Below are 27,839 nucleotides of genomic sequence, written 5' to 3' on the forward strand. Positions count from 1 at the left end.
ATCAGCCTTGGCACTTGCTCTTTGTCAGGAGACTGACTAGTTAGTGGTCACTTTAGTTGAGTTTGAACTCTGGGCCCTGATGAATTTCACTTTGGGGCACTGAGTGGGCCATGGACAATCATCTTTGAGAAATCATGGGAAATGGACCAAGGCTAGGAGGGAAGTGAGCCAGAGCCTTGGTTTTCGAAGAGTGGCAAGAGTGGAGTGGGGGTGGGGGACAAGTTCTGGGCATTGCATTCCCAAGAGGATCCCAGAGCAGGGAGGCAGTCCTAATGTGTGTACCACCAGGGTTATTTAGTCCGGAGAGGGGGGTATGGGACCAGGGGGCGGGATGGAGATGAGAACAAATGGACCTCATTTTCTACTGCTCTCCAAAGGAGAACTGTAGGTGGAGGCTGTTATAAAGAAGAGATTTAGATGTAAGGAAGGGCTTTCTACCACCTAAAGTGGTCCAGTGGGGCAGTCTTGGGGACTTGTTCTGTCACTGAACACATGGTCACTGACAAAGATAGGCAGCGTGCTGACGGGGATCCCCTCTCTGGAGTAGCTTTCTGGGTAGAGGTCCTCAGGGCCCGGTGAGTTCCTAGCCCTGAGGCTGGGCTGTGGAGGGACCTGGTCCCTGGAGTATGCTGAATACTTCCCCTGTGACCTTCACTGGGAGAGGCCTTGGGAGATGCCCAAGTAGGGAGTACAGAGGGCTGTGCCCAGAGTGGGAAAGAGAGAGAATGACACTGTGGAAATGAATCAGGTGCTAGATTCTGGGGTTCTGACCAGTTGTAGCCTTGGCGTTCAGGAAGGGGAACAGTTGGTATGTCCTGGGACTGCTGGACCAGCCTACCTCCTGTTGCAAGTCCTGTTTAAGATCTGAGCAAATAGAAGAAAGGTGAGGAGGAGGAGGGAGGGCATTCCAGAAGATGGCGGGGCTGAAGCCAAGAGGGGGTAGGACGTTAGTACCCATTGCAGGGCCTGATCGGGTAAAACCTGTATAAATATTTTTGACCAGTTTGCCCTTGCTGGACAGGGGTCTGCAGCCTTGTTTCCTCGGGGTCTGAGCACACCTTGATGGCCCAGACCGGGGGAGGTGGTGGGAAGAGCTTGAGTGCAGGGAGGGGGCTGGAGTAAGTGTGGCTGTGTGGTGGGCCCTGAGGAGCTGTGAGTAGAGAAGGGACGCCAGTATGGCTGGCTAGAGGAGGAAGAGGCTAGAATGGAGGAGTTCAAAGCCAGACTGAGGAACTTGAACTCGATGTGCCGAGCACTAAGGGCCATTTTGCGTCCTTGAGTAGGGGAGTGACCCAAAACAGGGTGTTAGAGCTGGAGTCTGGTGACCAGCTGCAGGGTGGCTTGGGGAGAGAGGGCTGCCAGGAGGCTGCAGGCCAGACCAGATGAGGCTGGCGCAGGGACTCATAGGATGGGGAGGATTTAGGAGAGGGAGGCCAGAGGGGCATGGTGGAGGGATCTGGGGTAGCACAAATTCTAGCCTCTGGCTAAGTGGGGCAAGGAGGAGGTGGATTACTGCAGCCTGGCCTGGGACCAGGCCTGGTGAGTGCAGACTAGCCATCCCAAGGTGGGGGTACCCACTGGTGCCCAGCCTCAGCTAGGATTTGGGTGCTGGGTTCCTTGGGGTGAATTGAGGGTGGGGGCTGAGGACAGGAGTGGGCTGGTCCAGGTCCCTTTCCTACCTGGGGTTGCTGGAAGAATCAGACATAACTTTCCACTTAATCAAGTCTAGCCTGTGCTTTCCCTCAGCCTGCCTGGGAGAGGATGTGACCCCTGGAACCACTGAACCCAGGCACTTTGGGGACCAGGCTCTGGCTGCTGACTTCTCCTCCCACCCCTGCCTGGCCTCACCCCTGCCTGCTTAGTGCCCTGCCTCTAGTCCCTTGCCCTGTGTACTGGTGACCTACCCCTTCCCTCAACGTGGTGGGAAGCAGCATGGATCCTGGGGAATGAAGGCTTCGAGGTAATAGCTCATGCTCAGCTTTCCTGGAACCTCAGTTTCCTTGTTTGTCAAAAGGGGCTCAGAGTACGCCCTTCTAGGGTCTGTGACAGCTAGATGAGATGATGCCTTGGAGGCAGAGACAAGTCTTTTCTTCCACCTCCTGCTGCTGCGCTTGTTGTTATTACTGTGACTACCTTGAAGGGCTGTCCAATAGGGCACGCCTGTTACGGGCTTTAGCGCAGCACTTCCGAGTCCGCGGGTCGCCCGTTAAATGCCCCATAAATGGCGTTTCCCTGCCCTGCCCCTTCGCTTTTAGCCCTCTCCCTGCATCTGCCTGGGGTTCTATTTTTGGAATAAGTGAGCCTGGAATAACTTTCTCTGGGTCTTGTGACTGAGGACATTCCAGCCCCCACTGGCACGACCACCAGCTCCTATCTCCTGTCTCTTTTGATGCTGAGTGTGACCTCACAGTTCATCCCCATGATGTCACGGGGTCTTCTTGGCCTGAAAAGCTGCCTGGATTCCAGGCCTCCCAGGGGGCAAGAGTAGGGAAAGCTCGAGGGGGTGGAAGGGGGAGGGTGTGAGGAATTTCTGGACGGAATGTTCTTGGGGAGGCTGAGTTCGCATTCAGCAGCAACCCCCACCCCCAGCCCTGGGCTCCGGCCTGGCCACCGCCCCCCCACCCGCTACAGCTCTGCCTTTTCCTTCCTCCAAACAGCAGCCCGCAGAGACAGTTTTTCCGCAGGCCACCAGTGTGTCATTTGAATCTCCAGGCAGCCCTTACAGCACCCCCCAGTCACCAACACATTGCCCCTCCCCTGGGCTACACATTGAGGGTTGGTCAATAAATGTATGGGGAGGGCATGTGAGTCCTTATTTTTGGGGGGTGGGGATTGAGGAAAGGATATGCAGCTTCCCTTCTCCACCCTGTGGTTCCCAGCTCATCAAATTCAGGAAGTTCTCTCTGATGTCCGATCTCGGTCTCTCTGACTGCAGCCTGCTTCCTACTCTTCCGCTGGAAGTGTATTGAAGAAGTCACTTCCTACTGGGGACCTGAGACCAAGGGGCTACTGCAATTAGTTTTTAAGGCTCAGAAAGCTTGTTCCAAACAGGAGAGCAGTGGATCGAGGGTCCTAGGAACGGAAGACCGTTGCCACGGACCAGAGGGCAATGTAAACCGTTGCTCTCAGTGGGTTCTGACTCAGGGGTGCCCCTGTGTGTCAGAGTAGAGGTGTGCTACAGAGTTTTCAGTGGCTGAATTTTTGAAAGACAATTGCCAGGTCTTACTTTGTGGCACACCTGGGTGGACCTGAATCTGTAACTTTTGATTAGTAGTAGCGCTTGTTAACTGTTTGTACCACTTGTGACCTTGGGAAAGTTACTTAATCTCTGGGATGCTCACTTTCCTCAACTGTCAGACTCCAGGGTGGTGATGAGCCTTGAGAGTCATGAGAACAAAGTGCCTGATACTGTGCCAGCCCATCATTAATAGTTAATGAGCAGTTGCAGTTGTGTGACCATTATGAGAAGGCGTCTCCAGACCAGGACTGCCCCTCCCGTGGCCCACACATTGAGGGATCGTCAATGAGTTCATGAATGGAGAAAGCCTGTGGGTCCTTATTTTGGGGGCGGGGATGAGGGCCGGACTAAGGGGAGGCAAATGAGGCGTCTGGGGTGCAGAATTTGGGGAGGCACTTCCTCTCAGGTTTGCGTAGGTGGACTTGCAGGAACATGAGCGAGAGCGCCCCTTGTTTGGTGCCCCCGGCACAAAACCACAGCTCACTGGCCTCACCTTATTTCTGCCCTGCTCTTACTCCTGGATTGGAGACCCTTGAGCAGAGGGGTCCACAAAGAGCAAGGCCTACCCTTCTAGGTAGCTCCTGGTACAAATCTTACCCCCTGCTCCCAAGCTGCATCTGGAGTTGTCCTGTCTGGGGATGAGGGAGAGTCTGGAAGACCCCTGGAGAGGCTGCGAGTCAGCTGCCCTCAGCTTTGGAAAGCCTGAGGTCTTTAAGACCAAGCTTTGTCCTGGGTCTGGGCAGTGGAGTGAGACCAGACGGGAGGTGGCTATCCCAGCTGGGCTCCATCTGCTTCATCCTTCTGCACTGAGCCTGAGAGGAAGGACAGGGCCCTCCGGGAGCAGCCCAGCTGACCCTGCCTGCAGGTTAGTTAGGGACTGAGAGTGGGGCCTGGAGGTGAGCTCGGTGGCAGGCTTTCTGAGGCCTAGGTGCCAGCTCTGGCCCTGTTAGTCACCTCTGCACATGAGTGGGCAGGTCATACCTCTGAGTACCTGCTTCCTCGTCTGTGAAATGGGGGATGGACGAGATCCGTCTGAAGTCCCTCTCAGAGTTGTTCTGCAGAGTGGGTTGTGAGGATGGTGGTATGTGTTTGGAAGAGAAGGTCCTGGCAGAAAGGTCCTGGCAGAGCACACACAGGTGCCTCAGTTACAGAGGGTCCCAGGGTGCCAGCTGCACTGAGTGGATGCTGAGCAGGTAGGGCTGGCAGGGAAGATATATAAAGGCTCTATCGGTTTATGCATTCAACAAACACTGCCTGAGGGCCTGCAGGTACCAGGTACTGTTCCAGGCTCTGAGGGGTAAGAGGAGTCTACACTTAGGGGAGGGAAGTTCTAAATGAGACAAACAAATGAACTACAGCATGTTGGAGAGTGATGAATTTGAAGAGAAACAAACCAGAGAGGATGTAGAAAGTATGTGTGCGAATCTGCATGGGGGGTTGCGGCTGAAGGTAGGATGGTAGATAGTTGTGGCCTAGTGAGTACGTCTCAATATAAAGAAAACAAAAATCCTCACAACTGGACCAATGAGCAGCATCACAATAAATGGAGAGAAGATTGAGGTTGTCAAAGAATTCACGTTGCTTGGTTCTACAATTGATGCCAGTGGAAGCAGCAGTCAGGGCATTAGAAGATGTGTAGCATTGGGAAGGTCAACCGCAAAGGAACTGTTTCAACGCTGAGGAGCAAGGATGTCTCCTTAAGGACTAAGGTGTGCCTGACACAAGCCATGATATTTCCAGTCGCCTCGTATGCATGTGAGAGCTGGACAATGCATAAGGAAGACCGAAGAAGGGTTGATGCTTTTGAGATGTGGTGCTGGTGAAGAATGCTGAAAGTACCATGGACTGCTAAGAGAACTAACAGATCTGTCCTGGAGGAAGTGCACCCGAAATGCTCCTTGGAAGCGAGAATGGCCAGACTTCGTCTCACCTATTTTGGTCATGTTGTCAGAAGGGACCATTCCCTGGAGAAGGATGTCATGCTTGGTAAGGTAGAGGGTCGATGTAAAAGGCAAAGGCCTTCAACGAGATGGATAGACATGGTGGCTGCAATGATGGGCTCAAGTGGGGGATAGCAGGGATCGTGGAGCTGGTGTGGGATCGGGCGGTGTTTCGTTCTGCTGTGCATGGGGTCGCTATGAGTCGGAAACGACTCGACGGCACCTAACAACAACAACAACAAGGAGTCCATAGGAGTTCCTAGGTGGCACAAAGAGTTTGGCTACTAACCAAAAGGTTGATGGTTCAAACCCACCCTGAGATGCTTTGGAAGAAACGCTTGGCAGTCAGCCTCTGACAGGTCACAGACGTGCGGCTCTGTCCTGGAATGCGTGGAGTTGCCATGAGTTGGAATGGACTAGGCAACTGAAAATTGAGTCCTGGCGGGGGGAGCTCTAGGGTTTTTGCCTTAGGAGACCTCAGCTCCAGGGAGCCTAGAAACTTTCGGATAGCCCCAGCCTCCCTGCCAGGTGGAGGGCATGGGCAGCCCTAGAGGAGACTCTGCCTGCCCTCAAATTGCTGTACTAGCCCCTTGCCTTTTTCATTCCCAGGAGACCCAGAGCTGGCAGCAGGGACACTAAAACCCCCCAAAAAACCCAAACTTACTGCCGTTGAGTTGGATCTGACTCATAGCAACCCCTCCTTGGGTTTCCGAGACGGTATCACTCTGAAAGTAGATTGCCCAGCCTTCCTTCTGAGGGGTGGCTGGTGGGTTTGAACTGTTATCCTTTTGGTTAGCAGTCAATAGTAGAAGTGTTGGGCAACAGAGTGACAGTCCCTAGAGGATGGGGGTGGAGGAGGTGGGGGGTGGAGGCACATGCTGGTCTTTGCTTGCAAACCAGGCACCAGAGCTCTGGAGGTTTCAGTTGGGAGGGGCTTTTGGACAGTTTTCGCTTCTCAGAAAGCATGTTGACCAGTGAGTTGGATTGAAGGCATGGGCACTGATCGCTGGCAAGCTTCGACCTGTGTCAGGTCTCCAGCTGGCTGGGGGTGGGTGGGTGTGGGGGTAGGTCAGAGGGGGGGAGCTCAGATGATTGCTGGCAGGAAGAGAAAGTTATTCTCCCACTGCTGAGGCCTGTGGTTTCTAATATTGACTCCGGCTCCCTGGTCTGGATCACACTAGACTGGGAGGGGTGGGCAGACTGGGGTGGGAGAGGGCTGGGCCTTGGGGGCATTCAGGGTGACGCCTGCAGGGTGGAGATGATAAATAAAAACACTTATTGAGAACTCAGGATGTGGCAGACTCTGTTCTTGGGGCTTGACCCGATGGATGTATATCGTTGGAGCCTCTCAAACCCTATGCGATGTAAGGGCAGTGGAGGAGCAGGATGAAGGACCTGTTGGAGGTTACCAGCTAGCTAGAAGCAGAGTCAAGAATGTGAACCCAGGTGGTCTGCTGCCCACGCTTGTGAAGCAAACCCCAAGCCCCAAACCAGTTACCATCGACTTGCTTCCAACTCACGGCAAACCCGTGCGTGTCAGAGTAGAACTGTGCTCTGTAGGATATTCAGGGCTGATTTTTTGGAAAAAAAAAATTTGGGGGAAAAAAAAAATCACCAGGCCTTTCGTCTGAGGTACTTCTGGATGTGTTTGAACCACCAACCTGTGGGTTAGGTAGCCAAGAGCTGTTGTGTCACTCAGGGACTCCAGCCTTGTTGGGGTGTGATGCTGGGGGCCAGCAGATCAGCAGCAGCTGGACACTTGTTAGAAATGCAAACTCTGCAGGCCCGCCCCCACCCTTTACTGAGTCAGATGTTCTGGGGAGAGGCCATCTGTGTCTCAGCAAGCCCTCGGGAGATTATGATGCAGTGCAAGTCTGAGGCCAGCTGGCCAGTCAGGAGGCTGTACCCTGAAGAGAGTGGAGACAGTGGGGGTCTGTGGTAGGACTGTTGCCTTCTATGAGGGAGATCTGGGTTCACTTCCCGGCCAGTGCGCCTCCTGTGCAGCCACCACAGACCGTCCGTGAAGGCTTGTGTGTGTCTAGGGTGCTGAGCGGGTTTCAGCTGAGTTTCCATATGGGAGGAGAAGCCTGGCAATCCGCTTCTGAAATCAGCCAGTGAAGACCGTGTAGTTCACAACGGTTAAATCCCATTGTGTGTGGGGTTGGTGTGAATGAGGGGCCAACTCCCTGAGGCAAAACAGCAATCCAGAAGAGAGGAGAAGAGCTCCGCAGGAAGCAGGCTGGGGCTGTCTGTCTCAGCCTATGTCTGTCCTTTCCAACCCTCTTTCTAGGGAGGCTGGGTAGTAGAGTGGTTAAGAGTGAGGACTTTGGAGTTGGGAGAACAGGGTTTAAATCTCAGTCCTGCTACATAGGACCTGCACACAAATGTTGCCTGTGACCTGCCCTTTCTGGCCTCCAAAGAGGCAGTTCAGAAGGGAGGCAGTTGGGTCAGCCAGGATGCCCACATCAGAGTTACGGAGCTGGGAAGAGCTAGGCGGGGCAGGAGGGAGGTAGGTTGGGGTGGGCTGACAGTGTTGGAGAAGACTCTCCCAGGCTGGATCCCAAGGGGAGTGATGGGTGGGACTGGGTGGTTGTTGTTGGAGATGAGGGGGAATTTAAAAATCAGCTAGGGGACGTCCCTGGGATTGGGATTAGCAGACACTCCCATAGCTCCTGGAGCCTCATGCATCCTTCCTCTGGCAGGGACCCTTGAGGATTTCCCAGAGGGCTCGTTAGCCCCCTGCCCAGGGGCCTGTGCTCAGGAGGAAGGCCCTGGTAGCACATGGGCTAGGTTTAGGGTTGAGCTCCTGGAATGAGGGTTGTGGGGGGAATGTGGTGTTTATAGTCCTCCTTCAGAGCCATCCTCAGACTCCAGGGGAAGGACAATGGAGTGGGGGTGTGCGATGGGAGCAGTGCATAAATATGAGGGGCTGGCTGATGTGTCTCCCCCGCTCCCTAGACCATGCTTTCCCTTTACCATCCCAACCTCCCTTTCCCTGAGCTACTCAGTAGGTTTCATGCTATGGAAAGAAGTTTTGGGCACAGCATCCTGTCTTCCAGGCAGAAGGGTTAAACAAGTCTGGACTATATCCACAAAGAGCCCTACTACGCTCTGCTTAACCCATTTTCTTCCTCCATGCCCATCTTGGCCCAGTCTTCCTCCCTGGATGCCAGAGGCCATTCTGTCCATTCCTCTGCCTTCAGACATGAACAGCTAGCTCATCCCTCACATCCCAGGGATGGGTTGGGGAACAGGGTGTTTCCTATTCTAATTGCTCTTTCTTAAACCTCATCCATGCTCATCTTTGCAAAAGCTTGTTTCATAACCTTTGCAACCATGTCCATGTCATTTGTGTGATTCAGTGGCCAAGACCCACTTTCCTGAGTTGGAAATGGTCCGCAAGGTCCATGGTTGGTCTGGAGAGTTCAGGAGGTGGACCTGAAATAGGAAGATTCACTTTCTGTTCAAAGGAGCCTACCTTTTTGGGATGCCTTTAATAAGAAGCCCTTCTGTTGGTCTGAGCAGAGGAAGGAGGTGCCAGCGTGAGGGACAGGATCAGTCATAAGTGTTTATTGATGGTCTGCTGACCATGGATTGTGGTCCCTGGCATGAGGAAGCTTAAACCGAGTCGTTAACAATGCTATGAATCTGTTTTGGAGGCAGATAGGATAAGAATGCAAATAAAGCAATAATTGGAGAAACAAGTCATAATCGCACAATGATATTATTTATAACTAAGGACCAGGTAAGAGGTATAGACAGTGAAGCGTATTGGAGCTCAGATATAGCCCACTTACTTGGGTGGTCCAGGAGGGCTTCATGGAGGAGGAGAGATCACAGAAGAGGGGAAGATATTCCACAGGCAAAGGCCTGGCTGTGGGAATAAGCAAAGAGAGCATAGGAGGCAGGTCTGGGTAGAAGAGAGCTTTGGTGCGTGGAAATTAGGTCTGCAGGGGGCCTGGGCCAGTGGTGGGGTGGGGACATTGAATGTCCACTGAAGAATCAGGACTCTGCTGGGCTTTCTCCTCCCACACTGCTGGCAGTGTGTGTAGAGAGCATGAATCATACAGCCCCAAGCCTGGGGTTCAGATCCTAGTGTCCTTCTTCCTAGTTGATGACCCAAGGTGGCTCATTTAACTTCTCTGAGCCTGAGGCTTCTTATCTGTAAAATGGGGCTGAAAGGTGATCATGGCATCTGCCTCCGTGGGTCCCTCTCCATGGGTCTGCCTCCGTGGGTCCCTCCGTGGGTCGGTGTAGGTGAAGATTGCGGCTGCACTGTTCATTGCTCCTTGTTCCTTTTGAGGAGTCAGAGAGTGTATTTCAGAGGCAAAGTGCTGGGCAGCAGCAGGGGTCCCTGGTGAAGTTTGTAGAACCACGTGCTTCAAGTCCCCATAAGATTGTGTTTTATTTGCCAAACCTGCCTCCCAAGCTTAAGACAAGCCAGGCTATGCCTGAGTCTTGGGTTGGTGTTATGTCCCCTGCCCAAGAGGCATTTTACCCGGCCTGGACACTTGCCTGGGGAGAAAGCCAATCCTGGGGACCTGAGGCCTCATGCTGTTTTCTCCCTTTGTCTACAGCCCATCAACCCTGAGAGTGCCCAGAGGCATGTAGTGGACACGGTGAGTGACAGCGGTGTGGCGGTGTGGCGAGGTGGGGACAACAGCGTGGCCAAGGGTAGGGAGGCCGGAACACAGAAGGCAGACTTGTGAAGAGAAAGTGAAGAGATGTGTTAGGGGAAATCCTTCTGGAGTATACTTGGGGAACCTGAGGGGAAGTGAGTAGTGTTGGGAGCCAGGCATCTGACTATCCCTGTGTGTTTGGAAATGAGTTGCTGGGGAACTAGGCAGGCGGAAGGGCAGAGACGGGTGGCAACTGAGAGGAGGAGAAGCCAGTGGGGAAATGCTGGCTTCTTTATTAAATATGCAGAAGGTGAGACAGCTGAGCAGAGCTTTCCAGACAGATCTTTCTGATTTAGCAGAGAGAGAGACACATTTCCTCAAGGCTGCATGAAAGAGGAAGGGAAGAAAGTGGGTGGGTCCTGAAGTGGGGAAACCAAGTTAGCAGCTTAGAGACCTCTCCTGTGAGTGATACGCAAATACTTCATATCCCCCTGTACCCCAGCCCTAGAAACATTGCACACCCATATTGGGGCCTTCTCCAGCACATGTACCCAGTGCCCTTAGGAACCCATGCATACCTTGGCATTGACTGTCATGTAGGCATGGGCTTGGAGTTGGAGGGCTTAGGTTCAAATCCTGACTCCACTAAAATTCTAATTGTGTGACTGCAGGCAAGTTGCAAGGTTGTCTAAGCTACAGGTTTCTCATCTGCAGAATGGGAATAATGTCTCCCACAGGAGTGGTCGTGAGACATGAATGAGCAGGCTTGGTTATCTCTGCGGGGCACTTAATGGACAAAGTAACGTTAAACAAATAAACACGGTCCCCTCCTAGATCTCTCTGCCAACGGCCTGCCCCCCAAACCCAGAAGGTGAGAAACCTGGGTGCTCTCCCATTATTTTCCTTGATTCCTCTCTCTGCTTCCTTTTCTCTTTGTCTGCAGGGAGAAGGGGCCTCCCGGGGTGGAAACACACGAAAAAGCCTTGAGGAAGACGTAAGTATGGGGGCAGGTAATGGGGTGGGCAGTAGTTGATATCTCAGCCCTGCCTGGTTAGGTGGGGCCTCATCTCTAGAAAGGATCATGAACAGGCCCCATTGAATTACAGACTGGGCCTCAGCTGTGGCCTTGGCCTCGAGTTAAGCTGAGTCCAGAGCTCATGTGCCCATCACTTTGCCAGACCTTAGTGCTCCAGGATGAGGAGGGAGGAGTGTGGCGGGCTTGCTGTGCGAGGCCTGGCTTGGTGATGAGCAGTCCCTGAGAGAATACTGGAAATGGGCAGAACCCACGGTGAGAGGACCAAGGTCAGAGATGAAGAAGGACCCCTGGACTCCTAGAGGGTCATAAGGCTTTGGGAAGGTATAGTGTCTCCTCCTTTAGAGAGAGGAGACTTTGACATTGGGAAACTCCTCTGGGTGCCTAAGTGCCATTGATTCAGGGGGAAGCTGTACGTTGGGCTTGTTGGTCCCCCTAGGCTCCTTCTGCCTTGCGTTCTTGGTGGGGAGCAAAATGGGCCAGTTCTTTAAATGAAGGCACTCAGAGAAGGGCAGAGCAACGTTTGTCTCAGGCATGTCTTCACACCAGGGACAGACTCCCCACCAAAGTTGGGCTCTTCTCTGGCTTCCCTTCCTTTCCCTTCTCTGACGGCTGCCCCCCTGCTGGCCTCTCCACCCTGGCTGCCCAGATCACCAGAGGAACAGGGAGTGGTTTTGGCGGTTGGCACAGGGGGAACTGTTGATGGCATGAGGCCCTATCATCTGACAGCTGCCTGACCCACAGTGGGGGTGCTGAAAGGGCGGTGCTGGGGTGAGAAGGAGGAGGCCACTCCTGTAGACAGCCACACTCTGGGGGGAGCCCACTGCCACTGCCACACTGCCCCCTGGGCAGCCCTGCACGCCCAGCCTGCAGAGCGGAGGCATCCTGAGGGCCACATAGGCCCTGCAGGAGGAGCAGGGAGCATGGCTCTCAAGTTAGCAGGGAAGGCCCTGTTCAAGGTACGTATGGATTCATAAGGGCACCAGGTGCATGTGCTGGGGAGGGGGGCCCTATATCAGTGTGCATTGTTTCTGGGGCTGGAGTACAGGGGAAAATGAATTATTTGTATATTACTACTGCTACTGAAGATTGGGAGCTCTGGTGGTGTAGTGCCTAAGGCATTTGACTGCTAACCAGAAGGCTGGCAGTTCAAACCCACCAGCAACTCCTTGGAAGGAAGATTGGGCAATCTATTTCCGTAGCGATACCGCCTCAAAACCCCAAGGAAGGGGTCGCTATGAGTCAAATTGACTCGATGGCAGTGAGGTTTGGGTTTGTTACTACTGAGGATTAGATAACTTGATGCATGTGAAGCATTTAATATGTGCTCAATAAGTGTTAGCCACTCTCATTACTGTTATTTTGACTAAGGGCCAGAAACTGGACTGGGTATTTATTTGTAGATCCTTTGACACCCCGGTGCTATGTGAGGAAACAAAGGCCAGTGACTCCATGAATGCCTTCTTCATCCCTTCCTGGGATGGCTGCTTGGATCTGATGTTATCTGGGATTCCTAACCCTTGGCTGGGGAACAGGGTGACTGTGTGTGAGCCAAGCCCATTAGCCAGTGATCTGGGCATGCTTATAAGCCAAGTTCAAGAGCTGCTGCTCCTCACATCCCCAGCCTGGGCCAGACTGATCCTGTAAGCGGGAGCTCCAGCAGGGAAGAGTGAAGTTAGATATCACGAAGAACTTTTGACCATGAGGGTGTGTATTACCTTGGTGCTGGGAAAGAGGTGGTACTTTAGATGGGATTAGAGGTTTTTTTTTTTTTTTAAGAAAGTTTTTTTTTTTTTTTTTCTTTTTTGATCAGGAATATGTGTGTTTGTGTGTGCACATACACATGTGGGATGAGTAATGGTGGTTGATGTCTTGTGGATTTAGGAGAAGGGATGAGATGAGTTTTGGTCTAGTTAGTCTAGTTAAAGGATAACATGAGTGAGCAGTTTCTGGGATGGGCTGGGTACTGCAGAGGAGAAAGACCTTTTGAAGATTCCCAGATGTACGTCCCAGCTTGAGTGACCCTGGTCCCTTGCCCCAGCCATTGGGCTTTCCTACAGTCCGTCCACTGTGGGCAAGGAGAACCCGTTTGGAGGCTGCCTTGTTGCAGCCCTGGGCTGCTGCTGTGATAATGTGCCTGTTTGTTGGGATGTTTTCCTGTCTCTGGCCCACAGCCCGGGACTCACAGGGCAGGAGTGGCTGTTTTCCGCCCGCGTAGTTGGTGTATAGTGGAGTTTGCGGATAGTGTGCTGTGTCGCAGTTTGTTTTGGAAAAATCCAGGCTGGTGGGCAGGAAGGAGAGAGGAAGGGGTGTGGCTGGAGGGGCTGGGGAGGGGGTTGGCCACAGCCCCCAGAGGAGATGTTGGAATGGGGATGGGCCCCTGAAATAGATTGTTCCCCAGTCTCAGGCTGCCTGGCGTGGCCCTTGGTGTTGACTTACAGACCCTCCTCCCAACTGTGCCCCCTGGGGACTGGGGCTCAGGAAACAGCTTTTCTTCTGGTCCAGCGCTGTGGTGTTTGGTCTGTGGACCTCAAATGAAGGCAGGAGTCTTCTCACACAGTCGCTGTTCCAGTCCCACCCTGCCCAAGGCCTGAGGCTCCCACTTCTTGCTGCATGGGGGGAAGAAGGGGCTGAATAACCAAGTGTGGAGTCATGGACCTGAGCCACCCAGAAAGTGCCTGAGTTGTGATCAGCTTCTCTGGCCTATGTCAGGGTCAGGGGTCTGCAGCAGTAAGGGTTAGGGTTAGATACCAGGAAGGACTTCTTGTCAGTGAGAGCAGTGAGTCACTGGGGTTTCTAGAGGCTGTGGAATCTTCTTTTATGGATGGGCATTCATTCTTTCAGCAAAGGAGAGGGGATGAGGTGATGAGGACAGGGGAGAATTCTGCTTGGGGGTCATGGAACTAGACTAAGAGTTCAGTTCTTGATCTCTGTTTGGGAGCAGCTGTGAGGAAGTCCAAAGTCATGTGAGTAAAGGGCATTGAGACCCCCAGACAGGAAAAGAGTGAGAATGAAGGCAGAGAGGAGTGGTGGGGGGTGCGAATGGTTGATGCCTTGGCTGCTAACTGAGAAGTTGGAAGCCCAACTCCACCCAAAGGCTCCTTGGAAGAAAGGCCTGGCTGTCTACTTGAGGAAAATGAGCCATTGAAAACCCCGTGGAGCACAGTTCTGCTTGGACACACCTGGGGTCACCATGAGTCAGAGTCAACTCGTTGGCAACTGTGCTTTTTAATAGGTGGAGAGTCTTTTTTTCTTCTTAAAAGAAAAATCTTTGTAGTATTGTCTGTAAAGCCGCCTAGCCCCCTAGTGATTTTCCCTGAGGCTCTAAGTGGAGCAGGTAGGCAGTGATGTGAACAGGGTCCTCCTGTTTTACCAATGGGTGAATGAGATGGAGCACGTACTTCTCACACCAGGTCTTCTGAGCAGTGTCTTCCCCAGCTCTCTGAGGTCAGGGGCTTCGCCTCCTCTATTCCTTGGTTCCTGGGACAGTGCTGGGCATGCAGGAGGCGTCTCTCAATGAACTTTGAATAAATGAGGGCCTGAACACAGTGATCAATGGGCACAGAGATGCTGGGATGTCTCCGCTCACGTTTACCCCTCTTGAAAACGGCATCTGTGATTCTGCACGCTTCCCCAAGTGCCTCCTGTCCCTCTGTGTGAGGTCACAGTGTGTATGTGAGCATTGGGTTGTGTGTGGTTTGTTTGTCCACACGCCTACCTGCCCATTCACTGTCTTCGTGGGCTGCCCTGGGGGCCTATGTACACCAACACTTGGACGTGTCCCCTCCCGCCCGTCTGCTGTTTGCCAGAAAGTATCACATGCCCCCAAACAGAAAACAGGAAGCCCTGTCAGTTTGAGGGCAGCCCAGTGATTCATCAGGACCTGACTGTCCAGCTGTTGGTCCCCCTCCTCTGCAATGGGGTCACCCTCTAGGGCAGCCGCCCCCCCCCCCCCCCCCCCCCCCCCCCCCCCCCCCCCCAGTCCCCAGCCAGCCTGGCGGAGCACAGAGCCCGGACTTTGCCTTATCACCTTTGAGGCGGCATGGCCAGACTGTTGGGGCCAAGTTTTTATTTATCTTCCTGGCTTTTTGGGGTGGGGAGGCTGAGGAATGTGGTGTGTTGTAATATTTGGAAGAGGGGGGTGGAGAAACAGGAGCCAGGTCTCCTGGCGGCTCATCCTCTCGCCCTGCACCTTTGGAGGCTCCCAGCTTTCCTTGGCCCCCCAGTTCCCTTGCCAAGTCCATCTCAATATGTCTCATTGTCTCCCTCCAACTCTCTGGGCCTGGACCCATTCTCCTGGCCACGCTGTGAGTCTTGGCTGCTGTGTGGCTTCCAGTTGTTCAAAGCAGCTGTGGTGGCCTCTCTGCAAGTGGCTGTGGCTCAGCAGCAGATGAAACCCAAGGGGCTATTTATAGCAGGGTGGCCCTGGGGCCTGAGCAGGGCCTTGGGCTGGGGAGGTTCAGCGACTCCTCATCAGGACCGAAGGAATGGAGATAGATGAAGTGCTGGATTTCTGAGTGCCTCTGGGTGGGGAGTTTTGGAACAGGCTTTGGGGCTTGAAAACCAAACACAACCTCTCCTTGCCTTCCTCCACCCCCTGGCCTGACTCATGCAAAACCTAAGTCCTTGGGGCCACAGGAGCTGTAGACACAGAGCAACTTTCTGCCCTGACAGCTCCACTTGGCTGCTTCCTTCCCTCGCTGCCTCTGCTGATGCAGTTCTGTGCCGAATGCAGCAGGCAGAGGGGCACTGGGCAGCAACCCTCTCTCAGGATGGCTGGATGGAGAGTGCTCTGCTTGCTGGGGCCGCCCTAACCTTGTGTGGAGCTGGGAGCCGGGCTTGAGAGCCCACCCACTTCACCCCGTAAGCTTTGCAGGCCAAGGCTGAATGGGGCTCCTCTCTCCTTGGGACCCTTGCAGTCAAGCTCCACATCTGACTGTGAATCCTGCTTGATTTAGCTTCCCAGGGACTTGAGGGTGAGTCACTCCATGCCTCAGTTTCTCCCCTCCTGGCCAGGTTATGGTCCTGTGTCCTCCTAGAGATGGCTGTGACTTGGTGTCATATTTCTGGGAGGCGCAGGAGTGTCGAAGAGCTAGCAGGCTCAGAGGGCTGAGGCTGGGCCTGGAATCTAAAAGCTGGGAGTCCTGACTCTGCGTTGTGTGAGATGGCGAAAAGGCTGCATGGCTGCCAAGTGATGCAGGGTTTTTGATTTTCTGTAGAGGTGAATGTTTGGCTGTGTCTCTAAGGAACTGTTCTTTTATTTGTAATTGATGTAATAACAACAGCAATAATGACACGTATCTGTAAGTGCTGACTATTGTCAGATGAGGTCCCTGGGTCGAACAAATAGTTAACTCGTTCAGCTGCTAGCCAGAGACCCCTTGGAAGAAAGGCCTGGGGACCTACTTCTGAGACAGCAATGTGGAAAGCCCTATGGAGCTCAGTAGTACTTGGACACATGTGGGGTTGGTTGCCAGGAGTTGGAGCAGACGAAGGCAACTGGCCTTTTCTATGTCAGGCATTACGTGAAGGGCCTCATATGTGCACTTGTTTTAACCCTGACAGCAACCCTATGAGGCTGCCCCCATTTTACACGTGACGTTACAGAGGCGCAGGAGTTTAAGTCACTTGAGAGGCTGCCCAGTGAGATCCTGGCATCCAGACTGGAATCTGTGTGTCCCCACCCCATGCTTACACCACCACCAGCCTGCTGCCCTGGGGTGTTGTGACACAAAGGGCCCACAGACTCCAATTGGTTACTTGGCCTAATTTTGTACAAGTTGTCAGTCCTGAGAATGGGGAGTGAGTGAGAGAGATAATGGACATCGGGTGGTGGGTCCTTGGGAGCCACTGTCACTTGTTGCCATGGTCCCGTCTCGGTGCGTGTGTGCTTGATGTGTGTGTGTACCACACCTGGCTATTCTCCTCTCAAAACTTTGAATGAAATGAGTTGATGTTGCTTGTTTAAAGGAGAAGAGTGTAGGACCATGGTGATTGGGGGCTGGACAGAGGTGCACAATCCTCTCTTGTCTTTTTTTCATCTTCCATGGTTGCAGTCTCTGTTCTGTACTTGGGGTGGTGCTATTACAATGCTCCTGAGAATCGAGGTGAATGGGTTTCAGTCACTCAGTAGCTGTTTACTGAGTGAGTATTGGTGCAGATTGCCCAGACCAGGTGGGGTTCATTCTAGACAGTTGGGGTTTGTTCCCTGCCCAAGGCAAGAAGGACCATCCCTTGGGCTCACCCACATGCGGGCCCACTCATGCAACATTGACATTGTTTTTGGCTTTGGGTTGCTGTGTTGCTGGGGTCTTAGGGTGGCTGGGCTGGAATGCTGGCAGAGAAAGGAGTAGAGCATCTATCTGAGTTTGGCCATGCCCTGGGTACCACTGTGTACCCCTCTCGGCTGCTTGCTCCTTGCCACCTTGCCTGCCCCTCCATAATGCTGCCTCTCTTCTCTCTTTTCCCAGGGCTCCACCAGAATCACCCCGAGCAGTCAGCCTCATCCCCCACCCATCAGGTATGCCTGGCCCCCAGACAGTGGGGTCTGCACTGGGGGTGTGCCCTTCAAGTCTTGCCTCAGGGCCCCCAAAACTGAAACCGTAGAACCCTGGTAGGGAGCCTGGGTTGGGGTAGAGGTCACCTGGAAATGGTCAGGCTCTCAGTTCTTGATCTGAGCCTTGGATTGGATTCTTGGTTTACCTGCATGATTTCATTTGGTCCTGCAACAACCCTGCAAGGTAAGTCTTTGAGTCCCACTTGGAACGTGGTGGAGCTGAGTTACAGAGAGGTGAGATGGCTCGTTAAAGGCCACACAGCCACCACGAGGCAGGGGGCAGATTTGAATTTAGGAGTTTATTCTAGCGCCTGTGCTAGATCCCATTCCTCTCAGAAGATGGTTTCTGATGTTGGAGGGTCCCTTAAGGAAGGAAGTTCTCCATCTGGCTGGGCTGCAGGAGGTAGGGGAGAAGGACGGACAGGGGCTCTCTGTGTCTTGCTGATGCAGAGAATCTGCCCTCACCCTTAGTCCAGGTCCTCCGGCTTGGATCCCCTCCCTCTCTGCATTCTCTTTTAAGATCAGTAAGAATGCCAGTCCTAGCTGCCCTGGGAAGATGGAGCCCCAGCCAGAAGGGGCCAGGTATGTAGATGCTCTAGGACTTCCTGCCAGCTTCCTGCAGACCTGGAGGTGGCAGTTTAGGGAATCTCCACCTTCCCCGACAGCTGAGAACTGACTTGTGGCTAGTGGGTGCAAAGTGTGATGCTGAGCTTGTCCAGATGGTGGCGCTGTTCCACCTTCTCATGCTCCCTAAGAACCCGCCTGAGGATGGGGCAGCTCACGAAGTGCACCAGGTCAGATCTGTCTGACTGAGGCTTCTCAGGACGCTGTAAACTGTCCCCTCTCCATCTTGCTGTCCCTCCTGTGCTGAGGAAGAGGGTGGGAACATGAGGAGCTCAGCTTGTAAGTTTTTCTTACATGCCAGTGTATTCTTTGGAGCCAAGACAGAGAAGAGTAATGGAGTGTGGGGAGGTGGATGGTCCGAGTTAGCTGAGGCTCACTGTCCTCGTGTCCATTTCCTTGGGGTATGTGTGTGGTGCTTCTTTCCTCAGGCTGGTCAACACCTACAGCACTACCCTTGGGCAGGCAGTAGCCTGGGTGGGAACCTCACCCTACTGGTTGCATTGAGACACTTCCAGGAGGGGGAAAGAACAGTTGAGGCTCAGAGCTCAGACTCAAACTGGCCTCCTTACCTCTGACCACTGGCCCTGTGCCACTCTGTCCCCCATCATTCTCATCATGGAGAAGCCACACTTCATCGTTGGCTCATGCCTCTCCAAGTCCCATTGGAACAGTTGGGTGCAGACATACGTGATGGAGATATCGATTCTGCTGTGGCTCCTTGGTCCTAGGGCTGTCCTTCCCCACCTGAGAACAGCCTGCCATCTTTAAATACCCGAGTCCTTGGTGGTGGTATTCCTCCAGCTGCCTCTCCAGGCTCAACTCTGCCTGGAGGTTATCAAATGTGAGTGTTGCCCACTCTGGTTAGAAGGCAGAAGCGAGACACTAGGAGGCTAGTGTTAGGGTTAGAAGGTGTGGGGGTCAGGAGGTGTCTGTTCTCAGAAGTTCTGGTGGGCTTTAAAGTAGAACTTGAGAGTCCACTGCCCCTTCCTGACAGCTCCCCAATGAGTGCCCAGGCCCCTTCCCCTGGGAGAGAGAGAGAAACTGAGGGAATGTGTAAAGGTGTGAGCCCCTCCCTGCCCTGCCCAACACTCAGGGGTGTGAGCTGCCCAGCCCAAGGGCTCCCCACCTCTCTGAGGAGCACAGCTGGTGCAGGGATCTCTGGGGCTGCCTCCTCAGCACCCTCTGGTTGACTGGGCTCTTAGAAGTTGGGAATCCCATTGCCAGGAAGCAGCCCTTGCAGGCAGTGGGAGCTGCCAGAGGTGGGAAGAGAGCCAGGGAACGAAGGGCAGGAGGTGGCCTGCCTCTGGGGAGGGTTGGAATGCTCTCTGTGGTCTGCCTATCCTGGAACCCAAGTGAGCATGTCACCTGAGCTGCCCGCTCGCCCTGAGAGGCCCCCCGGCCCAGTCCACAGCTCCAGAGCTGGGGAGAACAGCAGGGGTGCAGCTCTAGGATGCTGGAGAGCACCCAGCTCAAGCTTTCATTCCCCTTCAGGAACAGTCAGGTGCCTCCAGGAGACTTCTTCCTGACCAGGTGGCAACAGCGTGTCATGAGGCAGAGCCGGACTCCTGGGTTGCTGGGTAGCTGGTCATTTCTGGCCCTAGCCCTGACCTCTGGAACCCCAGGTCCAAGGCAGTGCCAAAAGGATTGATGGGAGCTTAGAATCAACGTGATCTCTGAACATCTAGAATTGGTGTTTGATTCTGAAATGGTCCGAAGTCCCTCCCAGCTGCAGCCCACTCCTGCCTCTCTGTACTTCCAGGTTGGCCCACTTGCCAGGAGAAACCTTCAGCCTTGGCTGTGGGTCAGCGAGCAGCCCAGCACCCTGGGTTGTATGTGGGAGTGATGCACGGTGTGTTGGGGTGCAGATATCTGTGGCTTGCCCTGGGCGGCTGGATTCTGATCCATCTCCCCCCACCCCTGTGTTCTCAGAAGCATGAGTGTGAGCCAGACCATGGAGGACAGCTGTGAGCTGGACCTGGTGTACGTCACAGAGAGGATCATTGCCGTCTCCTTCCCCAGCACAACCAATGAGGAGAACTTCCGGAGCAACCTCCGTGAGGTGGCCCAGATGCTCAAGTCCAAACATGGAGGCAACTACCTGGTGAGAGTGGGGCTTCCAGCCCACCGTCGGTGTCCCTTTGTCTTTTCATCTGCTTACCGCCTCTTCACTGCTGGTGCCTCTGCCCACTTGCTGCTGTCCCAGTGTCTTCTAGGGCTGATGTAACAGAAGTACCCCAAACTGAATGACTTATAAAACGGAAATGTATTGTGTCACAGTTCTGGAGGTTAGGAGAATGAAGTCAGGGTGGTGGCCATATTGACTCCTCAGGGCTCTGTTCCATGCCTCTCTCCTAGCTTCTGGTGACAGCTGGTGGTCCTTGACTTTGTAGATTACTCCAATCTCTGCATCCATCTTCACCTGGCCATCTTCCCTTCCTTATGCGTCTCACTGTCTGTCTGACTCTTCTCCTTTTTACAAGGACATCGACTCAGATTGGATTAGGACCCACCTGACTCCAGTATGACCTCATATTAACTGATAACATCTTCAAAGACTCTTTCCAAATAAGGTTGTATTCATAGTTACTGGGGAGTTAGGACTTGAACATACCTTCTTTGTGGACACAGTTCAATCCATAACACCCAGCTATTCCTCTTCCTTTTATTAACATGCCCTGCACACTGGGCATCTCTTGTGGTCTGAGTCTTCACTCACTCTCCAACCCAACTATGTCATGTTGTTGTTGTTGTTATGTGCTGTCGAGTCAGCCCCGACTCATAGCTACCCCTCCTTGAGTTTCCGAGGTGGTATCACTACAGAAGTAGATTGCCCAACCTTCCTTCTGAGGAGTGGCTGGTGGGTTTGAACCACCAGCCTTCTGGTTAGCAGTCAAGTGCCTTAGGCACTATGCTACCAGAGCTCCTAATTGTTATAAGGAGTGTATTTGGAACTGGAATGTAGCATCTGGAGCCCAAGTCATGTGCATGTGTGTGTGTGTTGACCAGGAAGAGAGAATAATAAAAGTTCATGTCATTGAACACTTGTAGCCAGGCCCTGTTACAAGTGCTTTCCACATGTGTAAGCTTCACAGCAGCCCTAGAAAGTAGGCACTTGCTAGAGCACAGAGAGGTGGGGCTATTTGCCTAAGGTCACAGGCCAGGAAGTGGTGGAGCTGGCAGTGTTGGCGCCTCTGAGAAGTCTCAGGGCAGTCGCTGCAATGTGCATCATAAGGCACCTTGGATGTCTGGCACCGGCTTAGCCCCTGACCCAGAAGAATTACCTGTGGGTGGGTGAGGGTGGCTGGTGATGGCCCCTTCAATGTTAGAAAGGCTGGTCTGAGGAATTGAGCCTGTCTTGGACTCCAGAGGAGGACTTGGGAGATACCTGGGAATTGGTCATATGGATTAGATCTGTGCAACCTCAGGGGGCTACCCCAGGGCATTTGAGCAGAGCTGGGATGTGGGAAACTATATTTAATTTCCTGCAGCTGCCATAACAATTACCACAGAGTCGGTAGCTTAAAATCCGAGAGTTTCCTTGCCACAGTTGTCCCTCTCTCCTCTGAAGGCTCTATGGGAGGGACCTTCCTTCTCTGGATGTCCTGTCCTCTTCTCTTCTTATGAGGACAGCAGTCATTAGAGTTAGGACTCACTGTAAATTCAAGATGATTTCATTTCAAGATCCTTGGCTAATTACACCTGCAAAGACCTTATTCCTGGAAAAAAGATCACATTCTGAGAATCCAAGTGAACATGAATTTTGGGGGATGCCATCCAAGTCACTGTACAGGCCCCTCTGTCAGCTGTGTGGAAGCTTTTCTTAAGAACCTGATCTGAAACATTAGAAAGCCTTAGGTTCAAATTCCTGGCTCTGTTCTAACTAACCAAGTGATCTTGGGCTCTGAACTTCTAAGCCTAGATTCCCCATCTGTAAAATGGGCATAATAACACTTACTACCTCTTACAGTTGTGGTGAGAATTAAGTCAGCTGTTCTATGTGAAATCCTGAGCACAGTGCTGGCAGGTGGTGGTCACTCATTGAATTGTAGCCACTATGAACATAATGAAGAGTGTTTGTTTTCGTGGTACCTGGGTGGACTAGACATGTATAGGATGCTTTGCGCTTTCATGAATCCAGGATCCTATGTGTCTGTGTGCTGTACCATCCTCTCACCTCAGATAGTGCTGTCTCCAGTCTTGAGTCTTGATCTCCCTTCTTTTTTCCTCCCCAGTAGACAGTACAGTGATCTTTGAGTTTCCTAGGCAGGGAGGCAGGCCCAACAGGCAACTGTGAGTAGAGCTGGGTGAAGGTGGGGAGTTTGAGAGGCTTCCTGAAGAAGTAGAGATAGCAATTCTAGACAATGAGATGTTTCTGTAGGGGTGAAGATGTGGGGGTTTCCTAAGGGTATAGTTAAGTGTTAGAGGGAATCTGATGGGAGAGGGGTGTTGAGAGGACCCACACAGGATGGTTTGTACCTTCTCATGGAAGCTGTCTGACCACAGAGAAGTTGTATCTTGTGTGAGGTGAAGTTCTAAAGTCATCATGCGAGGTGGAAATCAGACATGGATAAAATGGTTATCATTTAGCACCAGACGCCTATCAGTATGGTGAGATGTCCCCCCTTGGGGGTGGTACATGGGACCTGAAACAGGTTCCAACCTCTTCTCATCATCAGGACTTCAGCCACTGAGGGAATATTGACTATTTATGTATTTCTCTCTCTTTTTTTATCCCCAAGAATCTATACTTGAGTTCCTGTAGGTAAAATATATGTCTGATGGGACTCCATTGTATTTTCATGTATGAATAGAACTTCCATTGAGTGAGGGAGAATGAGAGAGAGAGAACGGATGGAGATGGGGCAGAGGTCCAAGTAGCTCATGGTTTGCCTGTGGCAAAGGCCCCTGGCTGTGACAGGACCACCATGTTCTGTTCATCAATGGAAAGGACCCCTTAGAGGAAGTTGGAGAAGACACCCCAGTCCCTAGTGGGACCCAGTGGGCTCCTTGCCACAGTTCTCCCTCTCTCCTCCTCATCCCTCCGCATCCATGATCTCTTCCTTTTTTCTCCTTCTAGCTTTTCAATCTCTCTGAGCGGAGACCTGACATCACCAAGCTCCACGCCAAGGTGAGCTGATGGCCACCTGAAGAGAATGAAGGTGGTGAATCCCACTGGTGGAAGGGGACACATTAGAATGTTGGGAGAAGTGTTGTGACAGTTTGAAAGGCCGATTCCAAGTTAAAAAGCCATCTTATATTTGGGAAATGGAAAATAATATATTTCTTGTTTTCATAATACAAATTACAGCGAGTAAAGCTGGGCATAGTGATTTCCCACCAGACCTTGAGGGCCATGCGGAATCTCTGGAGTGAGGCTGGGCTTGAGAGATTGTTTGTTGTACTGAAAACTGTCATGGATTGAAAAGGGTTTGGGAATGGCTACTTTAGACATTTCTGCTGCCAGTTCCTACTGTGTTTGCTCAGGGAGTCTCCAGTGGCTTTGCCCTGGCTGTTGGATCTCGGCTCCTGGCTCCTTGGGCCTGTTGCTGTGAGACCCTGGGAAGGCAACAGGACTTCACTTGGCCTCAGTTTGCACCTCTGAAAGTGGACAGGCTCATTAGAAGTGATTTCCAGGCCTTTCCAAGTAGAAATTCTCTTTGACTTTAAAGTTCTGTGAGTTTAGAAAAGTTTTAAGAAGACTGAAGGCTCTTAAGGAACTCTGGTGGTGTAATGGATAAGGCATTTGGGTGCTGACCAGTAGGTCAGTGGTTCAAACCCACCAGTTGCCCCATGGAAGGAAGATGGGGTGATCAACTGTAAAGATTTACAACCTTGAAAACCCAGTGGGGGTTGCTGTGAGTCGGATTCGATTCAACGGCAATGAGTTTGGTTTGAAGACTCTTAGCGTAGTGCCTAAGACACTTGACTGCTAACCAGAAGGCTGGCGGTTCAAATCCACCAGCCATCCTCAAAAGGAAGATGTGGCAATCTACTTCTGTAGTGATACTGCCTTGGAAACCCAAGGAGGGGTCGCTATGAGTCGGGTCCGACTTGACGGCACAGGACAACAACAACAATCAGATCTGTGCTTCTGTCCCTTTTGGCTCCTTTAGCTAGCCTGTGAGCTCTCATTTGCTGTGGAAATAATGATGGTCTGTGTGTCTAGGGCCTGGACGAGGCCTCAGCTGTCAGGGAGCCCTTTGCACTTCCTGCTGTTGCCCTAAGCCAGGCCTCAGCAACATCTGTGGAAGGAGGGCTTGAGGGCAAGACTGGGGTCCTTCAGCACTTTTTGAGGTCAGGGCCAGCTGGAAGGGGCCTTGGGGTCATTGGTTGCAAGCCTTTGTTTCATTCACATAAGAGGAAACTGAGACTCAGACGGGCTGTGATTTACCTGAGGCCCCACAGTGAGCCAGCGCCTGAGCGAGAGCAGGGTCCCAGCATCTCTGCTCCTGGGCCAGTGGCAGAGCAGGGCAGGAGCATCAGCCTGGGCGTTTGGTTCTGGCAAGTGGTGTGTGTGCTGCTCCCTCTCACTCATGGCTTGGACCCCAGGTACTGGAATTTGGCTGGCCCGACCTGCACACTCCCGCCCTGGAGAAGATCTGCAGTGTCTGTAAGGCCATGGACACCTGGCTCAATGCTGACCCCCACAACGTCGTTGTGCTACACAACAAGGTCAGAGTGGGGACTGCAATGTGTGGGGGTGGGTGTGGGTGTGTGGCAGGTGCATGAGTGTGGCTGTAGGGATCCTTGCCTGAGTGTGTCCACCTGCCTGTCTTTGGACTCTGTGAGCAAGCAAGTCCATCTGAGTTTGTTCACCTTTCTAGGGGATGATCGATTATCAGGGGGCACCCCAGGAAGTGGAGGGACTGTTCCCTCGAGAACAGTGTATAATAATTGTGTTTCTTCTATTTGAGGGTCATCCCTACCCTCTTTCTTCCCCTATATCCCCTTTTCTCCTTAGAGTCTCCCTGAGCACCACACCTGTTTCTAGCCTGCCTCTCCTTTCTTCCCAGGCTTCTGTGTGGGCCCTGGGGCAGTAAAGCTAGCCTTGGAAATAAAGGCTTTTGTGTTTGGGACTCTTGCAGGGAAACCGAGGGAGGATAGGTGTGGTCATCGCGGCTTACATGCACTATAGCAACATTTCTGCCAGGTAGGTGTGGCCCTGGGCCTTCAGCCTCTGACCATGGACAGCAGGAGTTCCACCTCCTCCCATGTCTTCTTCCTTTGGCACCGAGAGAGGATGAGGATGGGGTGGGGGAGCCTCCAGAAGATGCAAGGGCAGGAGAGAGGCTGAGGGCAGAAGGAGAGAGTCCCCTTCTCCATCTGGGGCTCCATGGGGGCAGCTTGGTGAGCAGGCCCAGTTATGGGCACCCAATCTGCCAGTTTCCTAGGGCCACTTTTCCTTGCCACACTGACGTCTGTTTCCCCAGGTGAGCAGGAGGGAGTCAGAAAGAAACATTGATCAGATCTGGGACCAGCATGGCCATCTAGAATCTATCTTGTCCATCCCCTTGCCTCTGGTCCCCAGGGACCTTCTCCTACCTAGGTTTTAGAGGAAGAATAGGGGCAACTTGTGATGATTCCATTTTTTCAGAGACAGAGGAATTCATTCCTTCACTTGTTTAGTCATTCAGCAAATGGTTATTGAATATTCACTGTGGTTGGCAGTGTTCTAGGTCCTGGGGATCCAAACAGCAGCAGGCAGAGCTTACTGCTTTCCCACAGACATGAAATGAGTGAAGAAAGGCATTGCATACCATCAGCTGATACATATTCTGTGAAAGAATGAGGACACAAGACAGTAGGAGAAGGGGTGGCCTAAGAGTCAGAGAAGATGATATTTGAGCAGAGTCTTGAGTTAATGTAGGGGGTCGGGGAGGATTGAGTCATATAAGTTTGGGGGATGAGCTTTCCAGGTAGAGAGAAAAGGAAGGACAGAGGCCTGAGACGGGGCTAGCATGTCTGGAGCCAAGGGAAAGAGAGGAAGAGTGGTAGGAAGTAAAGCCGGAAGGCAGTAGGGGGCAGAGCCCAAGGTGCTTTGTAGGCTTGATAAAGACTTTGGAGTTTATTCTGAGAGTGATGGGAAGTCATTGGAGATCAAGAGAGGGGAGCTACTGGGTCTAAGTGCTCCATGGAGATGGAGCAAGGATTCTGTGGAGGGCTTGCCAGAACGATGGTAGTTTATGACTCTAAGAACCCAACCCAGCCTAATCTTTGTTAATGCTGAATACTTCCTGTGCATCTATTATGTGCCAGCTCTTTCCATTACTTGATCAGCCTTTGAGGAAGGTGTGTTCATCACCTTTGCTGACAGGAGAGAAAAAGGAAGTTTATAATGATTTACGTCCCATGCCCAAGACACACAGCTAATGAGAGGCAGACTTGAGATGGGATCCCAGGCTGTCTGGCTCCAAAGCCCACATGCTGAATGGTCACCACATGGGCTGGAGAGATGCTGGAGCACTCCTTCCCTGAAAGCTTCTCAGCACAGGATGGCTGGAGAAGAGGCCTGTCCTCCCGCTACACATTGGGGAGGTCTCTGCAGGCCTAGAGGGGTAGAGGTGGAGGAAGAAGGACCCTTGCACATGAGAATCGTCTCCTTTCTTCTGACCACCTGTCTCTCCTTGCAGTGCAGATCAGGCTCTGGACCGGTTTGCGATGAAGCGGTTCTATGAGGATAAGATTGTCCCCATTGGTCAACCATCCCAAAGAAGGTGGGTCTCTGGTGCTCTCAGGTCAGTGCACGTGTGTGAGTACTTGCTGTATGTGGGGACTAGGCTTGTACACTCATAGGGGAGGGACCAGTGTGCCCAGGTGGGATGTACTGAGTGCAGGTGCTCAAATGTCAGCCTATGTGTATGGGTTCAGGACATGGGCGGGTCATCCGGTATACTGGCAGGTTGGCATGGCAGTTAGTTCCTGAGGCCCATGCAAAAGAGCAACGGGGTCATCTGGGGAGACAGGGGCATTAGTGGCTTGTGCTATTGTTGGCCCTGGAAGCATGGTTGCTCTGTGCATGGATGAGCCTTTAGAAGGCTGACATCATGTGCATCACTCTGAGAAGGGTCACCTTCAGTTAGGAGAGTTTTACCAAGGGCTTTCACCACATAGACTCATTGGAGTCTCATGATAGATAGCCCACGTAAGAAGCAGGACAGGCATGGATGGGATGGATGGATGGATTCATTTATTCATTCATTCTGTTGGCAAATTTTAGGCCTGCTACTCTTATCCAGGGAGCTCTGGTGGCATAGCACCTAAGGCATCTGACTGCTAACCAGAAGGCTGGTAATTCAAACCCACCAGCCACTCCTCAGAAGGAAGACTGGACAGTCTACTTCTGTAGTGATACTGCCTTGGAAACCCAGGGAGGGTTTGCTATGAGTCAGATCCGACTCGATGGCAGTGAGTTTGGTTTGGTTTTTTACTGTGTTCTAGGCAACAGCTGAAGAGGATAAAGTTCTTGCCCTCATTGAGCTGATATTCCATTGAGAGAGATGGACATTAAATGAGTAAACATACGAACACGACAGCTTCAGAGAGTGATAAATGCTGTGAATAAAAGGGAATAGTATACTACAGAGACAAGATCTGGGGAGATGAGAGAGGGGCTGTTTGATGAGGTGGTCAGGGAATGCTCTCAGAGGAGATGAAGTGGAGCCCAAACCCGAGTCATGATGAGCCACATAGGAAGACACCCCATCTTACAGATGAGAAGCCTGAGCCTAGAGACAGGGTGTGACCCGGTGTGACACGGCCAGGGTCCCGAGCCAGTGGAATTCACCTGAAGGCCTTGTAACTCTGGTTCTTGTTCTGCTGCCTGTTGTTC

The 27,839-nt window shown here is 52.5% G+C and overlaps 1 protein-coding gene across 1 annotated transcript in view; it reads left to right on the forward strand.

Moving 5' to 3' along the window:
* Window positions 1–27,839, forward strand: part of TNS1 (tensin 1) — a 270,893-nt gene that overhangs the window by 142,136 nt on the left and 100,918 nt on the right. The window contains exons 5-13 of the mRNA XM_007959717.1: window positions 9,756–9,797; window positions 10,741–10,791; window positions 17,301–17,350; window positions 18,085–18,108; window positions 19,943–20,111; window positions 23,088–23,138; window positions 24,560–24,682; window positions 25,096–25,160; window positions 26,641–26,724. Of these exons, the coding sequence (XP_007957908.1) occupies window positions 9,756–9,797; window positions 10,741–10,791; window positions 17,301–17,350; window positions 18,085–18,108; window positions 19,943–20,111; window positions 23,088–23,138; window positions 24,560–24,682; window positions 25,096–25,160; window positions 26,641–26,724 (659 nt within the window). The remainder of the gene's footprint in view (window positions 1–9,755; window positions 9,798–10,740; window positions 10,792–17,300; window positions 17,351–18,084; window positions 18,109–19,942; window positions 20,112–23,087; window positions 23,139–24,559; window positions 24,683–25,095; window positions 25,161–26,640; window positions 26,725–27,839) is intronic.

Source organism: Orycteropus afer, unplaced genomic scaffold, assembly GCF_000298275.1.
Source record: "Orycteropus afer afer isolate SDZICR_OR568_19922 unplaced genomic scaffold, OryAfe1.0 scaffold00002, whole genome shotgun sequence".
Taxonomy (NCBI): domain Eukaryota; kingdom Metazoa; phylum Chordata; class Mammalia; order Tubulidentata; family Orycteropodidae; genus Orycteropus; species Orycteropus afer.